This window comes from Elephantulus edwardii, unplaced genomic scaffold (genome assembly GCF_000299155.1).
Source record: "Elephantulus edwardii isolate Elephantulus edwardi_28Jun2011 unplaced genomic scaffold, EleEdw1.0 scaffold00016, whole genome shotgun sequence".
Classification (NCBI taxonomy): Eukaryota; Metazoa; Chordata; class Mammalia; order Macroscelidea; family Macroscelididae; genus Elephantulus; species Elephantulus edwardii.
Window position 1 is genome coordinate 276,309 of NW_006399766.1, and position 8,992 is coordinate 285,300.

Consider the following 8,992-nt stretch of genomic DNA (forward strand, 5'->3'; position numbering starts at 1 on the left):
ACTTGCATATGAGTAGTTGGTGGTCTGTTCCACAGTCAGCTCCTGGCCTAGTTTTCACAGCTGATATTGAACTTCTCCAGTGGTCTTTGCACAGATGTAATCTGATTCCTATGCATACCATCAGGTGAAATCCATGTATATAACCTGCGTTTATGTCTCTTAAAAAACGTATTTGCGATGAATAAGTCATTGATTGGGCAACATTCTATCATCCTCTATCCAGCTCCATTTCTGTCACCGAGTCCATGTTTTCCAACTACTGAATCTTCTTCTCTATTCCCAACTTTTGTATTCCAGTCAACCGTTATTATCAATGCATCTTGAATGTTGATGAAGTAGAGGGTCTGCCAAAAAAAGAAGACATTCAATGAGATGGATTGACATGGTGGGCGCAACAACAGGCTCAAGCCCAGTCCCTATTGTGAGAACGGGTCAGTATTTTATTCTGTTGTGCATACTGTTGTTATAGCTCATAGTCACGTGAATGGCATCTAATGGCAACAACAACAAAAAGATGCAAATGTACAGAAGAAACAAGACGTTTAATTTTCAATTACTTCATCACATTTCATTCTATTTTCTTCTTATTCTATTAAATTCTCATCTTGACAATTTTTTCTGATTCTTCTTCCCATTTCACGCAGGCCATGGGTTCTTATGGCTACTGAAGAAATATTTTTCTGGAATTTCCTTTTGAATCCTGAACCAGGTTATTTCAAGAGATATCTCTGAATCTTCCAAATGATTTTGACTCTTCCTTTTCTTATTCAGGAATAAATATTCCCATATTCAGACACGCTATTAAGTAGTTAATTGTATGTTTGTGCTATGTTAAAAAATTGGTTTTCATTGCATCTTTCTTATGGCCAGTGATTTTGAACATTTCTTCATGTGTCTCTTGGCCATCCAAGTATCTTCCTCTGTAAAAATTCTTTCCATGTCTTTTGCCCATTTAGTAATTGTGTTGTTAAGTCTTTTTTCCTGTGAAGGGCCTGTAGGAATCTATAAACTGTTGATATGAGACCCTTGTCTGAAATGGTACTGTGAAATGTTTTTTTTTCCAGTCAGTAGGTTTTCTTTTCACTTTGTTGGAAAAAGTTTTTGATGCACACAGACATATACTCTTTAGAAGGTCCCATTTATCAGTTTCATCCTTTCCAGGCTGTGCATTTCTGGCTGTATTTGGCAGTCTCTTTATACCATAGACTAGGCTGCCTAAGCTTGACATCAGCTTGTCTCAGACGAATTTTTCGGTTTTAGGCTCCACTCCCAGGTCTCTGATCCACCTTGGGCTGGTTTTGTGTATGGGATGAAATGTGGATCCTGTTTCAGCTTTTTGAAGGTAGAAGTCCAGTTTTGCCAATGCCATTTATTGAAGAGGTTGTCATTTTGCCATTTGATAGGTTTTATTTCCTTGTCAAATATCAGTTGACCATAAATAGCTGGATCAATTTCAATTTTATTTTGTTCCATTGGTCTATGTGCCATCTTACCCCAGTAGCAGTGGCAAAATTCAATAGGACAGCAAGTAATAAATGTTGGAGAGGATGTGGTGAGATACAAACTTTTATACATTTTTGGTGGGATTGTAAAATGTTACAACTACGCTAGAAGGCAATCTGGCACTTCCTGAAAAAAGCTGAACAGAGAAATTCCATATGACCCAGCTATTCCACTGCTTGGAATATACCCCAAGAAAATGAGAACTGAGGTACAATCAGAAACCTGCAAAGCAATGTTGACAGCAGCCTTATTCACCATACCAAGAATATGGAAACAGCCCAAATGTCCAACCATAATGTAATGGATTGAGTAATTATGGCACATTCATATGATGGAATATTATGCAACACACAGGAACAATTTTGTAAATTACTATCTACCTTGGGAGGGACTGGAGAGCATTATGCTAAATGAACTCAGTCCCATGAAGACAGATACTGTAAAGGACCATTATTGTAGAACAAGTATGAGGATCCAAGGGGAGGGAAGCAGAGGGGCGAGGATGCATAGTGCTAATCACAGGATCACACAATTTGATGGTTGGAGGGGGGGTGTGAAGACAATGGGAAAGATCCAGTGTGAAAAACAACATATATTAATTTTGTAAATAAACCATTATAAATAAAAAAAATAAATGGGCTTTCATTCAATGATTCATATGTTGTTGTTGTAATTATGTGCCATTGAGTTGCTTGTGACTCATTGTGACCCTGTGTACCATAGCCTTAAACCCTTCTCTGTCCTGTGCCAATCTGTCTCTGAGACACCCACTCTGATTACCACAGTCATTGACTCAATCCACCTCATAGAGGGTCTTCTCCTCCTGTGCTGTTCCTCCACCATCCCAAGCATGATGTCCCTCTCCAAGGACTGGTCCCTCCTCACAACATGTCCAAAGTATGTCAGACAAAGCCTCAGAATCCTTGCCTCCAAGGAGCAGCCCTGTTTAACCTTCTCAAGGATAAACCCATTTGTTTTCTTAGCAGCCCATGGTACATTCAATACTCTTCTCTAGCACCACAGCTCAAAGGCATCAATTCTCCTTCTATCCTCCCTATTTATCCTCTGATGCATAAGTGATTGCAAAGACCGTGCCTGTGTCAGGCACACCTTAGTCTCCAGACTGATACCATTGCTCTTCAGCATGTTGTAATACATCTTTTAATTTCCTGGCTGCTGGTGCCAAGAGTGTTAACTGTGGAGTCAAGCAAACTAAAGCTATGAACAATCTCAATCTCTTCACCATCCATCCTGATGTTGCCAGTTGATCCTGTGGTAAGAATCTCTGTCTTGATATTAAGCCTCAATCCATATTGAACACTGCATCAAGCGCTTCAGGTTCTCCTCAGTTTCAGCAAGCAGGGTTGTATCATCTGCATATTGCAGATTGTTGCTAGATCTTCCACCAATCCTGATGCCACACTTATCCTCATAGAGCCCAGCCTCCCGGATAATCTGTTCTGCATATAAGTTGAAAAGGTATGGAGACAGGACACATCCCTGGCATAAACCCTTCCCAATTTGAATCATGCAGTGTTTCCTTGCTCTGTTCTGATGACTGCCTCCTGGTCCAAGTATAGGTTTCTCATTAACATGATTAAGTGTTCTAGGATTCCCATTCCTCTCAGAGTCAGCCCCAGTTTGTTATGATCCACACAGTCAAACACTTTTGCATAATTAATGAAACACAGACAGACATTCTTATGGTATTCCCTGCTTTCAGCCAAGATCCATCTAACATTAGCTACAATATCCCTGGTACCACGACCCCTTCTAAACCCAGCCTGGACTTCTGGAAGTTCTCTGTTGATGTGCTGTTCCAGTCATTTTTGGATAATCTTCAGCAGAATCTTGCTTGCATGTGAAATCAATGGTGTTGTTCTATCATTTTCACACTCTGTTGGGTCACCCTTCTTAGGAATAGGAATAAGTATATATTGTTTAATAGTATTATTTACAGTTGATCATTGGTATTTACTACTACATCCCTTTACCCTAGCCCTCCATCCACTTATCTCTGCTCCATTTTTTTTTCATTCCTTTCTCTGTTAGTACTGTATGATAGTTTCTGTGAGCAAACCTTTCCTTAGCCTTTTCCTGCCCAGTCAATTATGGTTATATTATTCCATATCATTAACGGTAATACACACAGTGTCTGATTGTCCATTCATTCCACATTGCCATTCCCTTCACTTACTGCAAGTGCACATGACCTCTTCTGTCATTTTCTAGTCTCCCCCACCTTCTACTCCAAAGCATACTACATTGATTCTATCTGTATAAATCATTCTCTAAATTTGCATTGTTAGTTTTATTATTTTTAGTAACAGTGGTCTAATGCAGTATTTGTCCATTTGTGATCACCTTATTTAACTTTTATTAAAAATTTGGAGGTGGCTTTATGCTGTTATTAAGAGTGAACTTGATCATGAATGGAGAAAAGTAAAAGTCCCTGAGGTTAACAAGTCTGTGAACTGTGTGAAGAATCTTGAATAAGTGTCTCTACTAAGATGTTGAAGTCACTGAGCAGAGTTATGAAATTTAATAGCATAAATGTCATTACAACAAACATTTGCTGAAGCAATCATATTAGTAAAAAAGAAAGAAACTCATTGTCCTCAAGTCTGAAGAGACCCATGGTTGACCCTCTAGCAGGTTTCTGAGGCTGCAAATCACATGGAAGACCACGGCCTATCTTTCAGCCTGGGAGCTGCTGGTGAATTCCAACTGCTAGAGAAGCACTGCCCTTGGGTTAGCTGCACGACACCCTATGGACTATGCATACATATGTGATCTCCACACTACACTAGCATAGTGTGTAGATCATATATGTATTCACAGATAAATTGTGTTATCCAAAGAGAAACTCAAAATGGTTGCTTTTACACTCCTAAAAATGTAAAATATTATGGAGACCAAAGCTATACAACTTATTGCCATTGATTCAGAACAGACTCATATTGAGGCTCCACTTGATTTTCAGAGGTCATAAATCTTATAGGAAAATAATGCTCACATTTCTTCTATGAAGAAGCTGGTGGATTCAAACCATGTGTGCACCTCCCTACAGATTAGGCCCCCATATCACTTTTAGCAAGTTGTTAGGTGTCATGGAATCCAGTACTACTCTAGCTTTACTACACTACAGGAACTTCCTGCATCAGCCAGGACCATGAAAGTAGGAGCTCATGCTCCCTTTTGTGATCACTGTTCTAGATCCCGGCTCCCACCCCTCATGCTCAGGTAATCTGGATCCTATATCTTTTGTAAGGGTTAGTTCATCTAGGTCCCAGTAACACCTCTAAGGAGCTGTTCATCTGGGTCCCAGTTCTCCCTTTAAGAGGCCATTCATCTGGGTCCCAGGTGCCCTTCTAAGGGATCGTCCATCCGGGTCCCACTACCCCTTCCTAGGGACTGTCCATCCGGGTCCCAGTTCCCCATCTAAGAGATTGTTCATCCGGGTCCCAAAGCCTCCCTAGCATTGCCTACATCCGGGGTCCAATCCTCCCTATATATAAGGCCCCACTAGCGTGGTCCGCGCGCCATCTTTGGTGACGGTTCTGAGCTCCACTTTCTCGATCGAACTGTGACACTTAAACCTTCGCTGTTGGGCCCGCAGTCACCACCATGGCCACTGCGCCGCCCTCCCAAGTGCGCCAGAACTACCATCAGGCGTGCGAGGCCGCCATCAACCGGCAGATCAACATGGAGCTGCACGCATCCTACGTGTACCTGTCCATGGCCTACTACTTCGACCGCGACGACGTGGGCCTCCCGAACTTCATGGCCTTCTTCCTGCACCAGTCTCAGGAGGAGAGAGAGCACGCGGAGAAGTTGCTGCGCCTGCAGAACCGGCGCGGGGGCCGCATCCGCTTTCACGACATCGGCAAGCCCGAGCGCGACGACTGGGGCAGCGGCCTGCTCGCCCTGGAGCACGCCCTCCACCTGGAGCAGAGCGTCAACCAGAGCCTCCTGGACCTGCACCAGCTGGCCTCCGACAAGGGCGACCTGCAGCTCTGCCACTTCCTGGAGGCCCACTTCCTGCACGAGCAGGTGATCGCCATCAAGCAGCTGGGCGAGCACATGATCAACCTGAGCCACCTGCAGGCCCAGGGCGCCAGCCTGGCCCACTACTTCTTCAACAAGTTCACCCTGAGTGACAGCGACAACGACGACTGAGCCACCAGATGACCGCCCTTCTACAAGGTGCCCGGCAAGCGTGCGTGCAGCAGGGCCACCACCTCCACTTCCTTTCCCAAGCCTAACGTTTCTAACAATAAAATGTTCTGGCAAGAGTGAAATAAAGGTCTCCTGGTCATTCTTGTCCTAGTTTTGGGGAAAAGGACAAATCCTCCTGGAGAAAGAACGACGGGAGTCTCCCCAGCACTTTGCAGTGCAGGATCTCCAGGAGTGGGGGAGGGAAAAGGTTACCCTGGGAAACAGTTAATCTTTCCCTTATTGGAAGGAGAAATGGGGTGGGCTGGGGTCTAGAGTGGGTGAAGTACTGGGGTGGGGTAAGATAAGGTGGGGAAAAGGACATGAAAGGTGGATGGGATGGAGGAACGGAGGGTGGGGTAGTGGAGCAGGCTTTCCACCTAGAGTGTAGAGTCACCCAAGCCCTCTGGACCTGCACCAGCTAACCATTGACAAGGAAGATAGGCAGCTGTATGACTTCCTAGAGCCCCACTTCTTCTATCAGCAAGTGGGAGCTGTTACGTGTTATGGAGCTGGGTGACCACATGACCAAGCTGTGCAACCTGAGAGGGCAACGCCTGCCTGGCCATCTATCTCTTCACAAAGTTCAGCCTTGGAGAGAGTGACAAGGAGAAGAAATGAACCTTAGTCATGAGAAGACGACTGTTCTCCCTGGTGTTTAGCAAGTGTACTCCAGTTCCAGTATCTTCATTTTGTTGATTTCTTTTCTCTTCCAAGCCTTTTCTCCCAGAAAAGTGATTTAGCTTCAGAGTTTAATACACAGAGGTCTGCTAGTCATTCTTATGTATGCAACACTCTCAACTTTTAGGAACTTTGAGGAGTCTCCCCACTTTCCCATCCCCAGAAAAATGCAGCTCAGGATCACCAGGGGCCAAGGAGGGAAAGGGTATCTCAGAGGAGCCCAGCAAACAGAGTTATTCTTCCCATTACAAGCAAGGTGGGGTGCTGGGATTAGAGAGTGAGAAAGATGGAGGGGGTATGGGGTGGGGGAAGGTGCAAGGATCAGTGAGTTTGAGTTCGAGAGAAGCTAATTGGATTGGGAAGGAATGAAAATAAATGGAGGAGGGATTTTCCTTTGTCTTCAATGTTTTGCTGTTGTGTGTCCTCAAGTGTGAACCAATCATAGCTGACCTTCCTGCATCTTTTCAAAGGGAGGAGCTTGCTCATGCCTCTGTGGAGCAGCTGGCGGATTATAACAGCATGCCTTTGCAATGGCAGTGCAGCCTGTCTAGGCTTAACTGAGAAAATCTTGGGCAAGCTGAGCCTTACTTTGAGGATCAAGCTTTGAAATTGATAAGGAATTTACTTACACAAATGTTCGGTTCCACGTAAGAGGAACTTTGTAAAGTCAAGGGATGAAACACTGAAGATGGCAGGAAACCTGGGAAAGACTCCGCAACAGTAGCTGGAAGAATGTTTGGTGGTACAACAGGTGTGACAGCAGGAAGCTTTTTCTGGGAGAGTGGATCATGGTTGGACTAGTTAGCAACAGAGACACTGATGGAGGTCAGAGGCAGAGAGGTGTGCATGGTGGAGAGAAGCCTGCTTATTAGCAAGGCTGAAAGGGTTTTTTTATTGAAAGCTGTTCTTATAGGAATTTGTTCTCCACTAAAGAAAGATGTGTTTTCCATCTGGAAGAGGCCTTCAAAATTTGGCCTTTGTCTTTGCCAATCTACATAACAGTGAAAATAATCTCTGCGTTCTGTGTGGTCATTGCAAGCACTTAAAACACCCAGAGGGGACGTAGATAGTTCCCTATGTGGGTGAGGACAGCTAATGTTAGAGATGGTGAAGAAGTTGGAGAGAGGAAGGATGTCTGACCTCCACCTTACAGAAACAATCTTGTTACTGTTGTTAGGTGCTACTGAGTCGAGTGTGACTCTTAATGACCCTATGAACAACAGATCTGAACCATGTCCTATCCTCATCTTCTCTTACACACTTGGACCCATTGCTGCACTTAACTGTATCAATCTATTTCACTAATGATTTCCTCCTCTTTCACTTATCTTCCATCTTTCTAAGCATAATGTCCCTTTCCAATGAATGGCCTCTCTTGCAACATGCCCAAAGTATGAGATGAAGCTTCACCATTCTTGTCTTCAAGGAGCATTCTAGCTGCACTTTCCCCAAGACATCTGTTTGTTCTTTTGACAGTCCAGGGAACATTCAATATACTCTTTTCCAACACCACAGCTCAAAGGCAGCAATTATTCTTCAGTCATCCGTATATATTGTCCACATCTTAGATGCAAAGCAAGTGATTGAAAAGTCCGTGACCTGGATCACGTGTACCTTAGTCTTCAAACTAACAGCATTTCTCCTCAGTACTTTGGAGAAGTTCCTGACTGCAGACTTGCCAAACACATCACCTGATCTCCTGACCGCTGTTACCAAGAGTTGATTTTGGGACTCAAGTAAAATGAAATCATTGTTATTTTCTAACTTTTCTCCATCTATCATGATGTTGCTTATCAATCTAGTAGTGATGATTTTTGTCTTCTTGATATTGAGATGCAAGAATTTCATGTCCTCTTCAATTTCAGCAAGCAAGATTATGTCATCTGCATAACACAGGTGGTTGAGATTTCCTCCTATCCTGATGCCACATACTTCTTCAGAGTGTCCAGATTCTCAAATTATTTACTCAGCATACAGACTGACTAGGTATGTTGAAAGGATACAACCCTGATGTATACCTTGTCTCATTTAAAAATACGTAATGTGCTCTTGCTTTGTTCTGACAACAGCTTCTTGATCTAGGCATAGATTTTGCATGAGTATAATCAAGTGTTCTGTGATTCTTATTCTTTTCAATGTTGGTATCTCTTGCTGCATTGAAGAACGTACAGAAAGGTGGGGTAAGGGGAGCAGCAGACATTGCACAGGTTCAGGAGAGAGCCAATGCTGGCCTGAGTTGTGAAGGTGGTTTAGGAAATGAATAGATGTAAAACAATTCCAGGTAGATTTTGGACACATCAACTAGAGGTGTCCATGCGCTGGAGGTTGAAGAGTCGTTGTTGTTGTTATGTGCCGTTGAATCATTTGCGACTCATAGTGACCCTATGTACAACAGCCCTAAACCCTGCTCTATCCTGTACCAATCTCATTGTCCCTGACACACCCATCCCGATTACCCCAGTCACTGAATCAATCCACCTCATAGAGGGTCTTCCCCTCCTGCGCTGTCCCTCCGCTCTAGCCAGTATGATGTCCCTATCTAAAGACCCGTCTCTCCTTACAACATGTCCAAAGTATGTCAGACGAAGCCCCA

At 43.7% G+C, this 8,992-nt stretch overlaps 1 protein-coding gene and 1 pseudogene across 1 annotated transcript in view; both read left to right on the forward strand.

The window, feature by feature from the left end:
• LOC102863302 (protein FAM47A-like) overlaps positions 1 to 4,948 on the forward strand; it is a 20,731-nt gene extending 15,783 nt beyond the window's left edge. Inside the window, exons 2-3 of the mRNA XM_006881842.1 lie at positions 4,720 to 4,746; positions 4,867 to 4,948. Coding sequence (XP_006881904.1) covers positions 4,720 to 4,746; positions 4,867 to 4,948 — 109 coding nt within the window. The remainder of the gene's footprint in view (positions 1 to 4,719; positions 4,747 to 4,866) is intronic.
• Positions 4,949 to 5,130: 182 nt separating this feature from the next.
• LOC102863708 lies at positions 5,131 to 5,682 on the forward strand (annotated as a pseudogene).
• Positions 5,683 to 8,992: the final 3,310 nt, after the last annotated feature.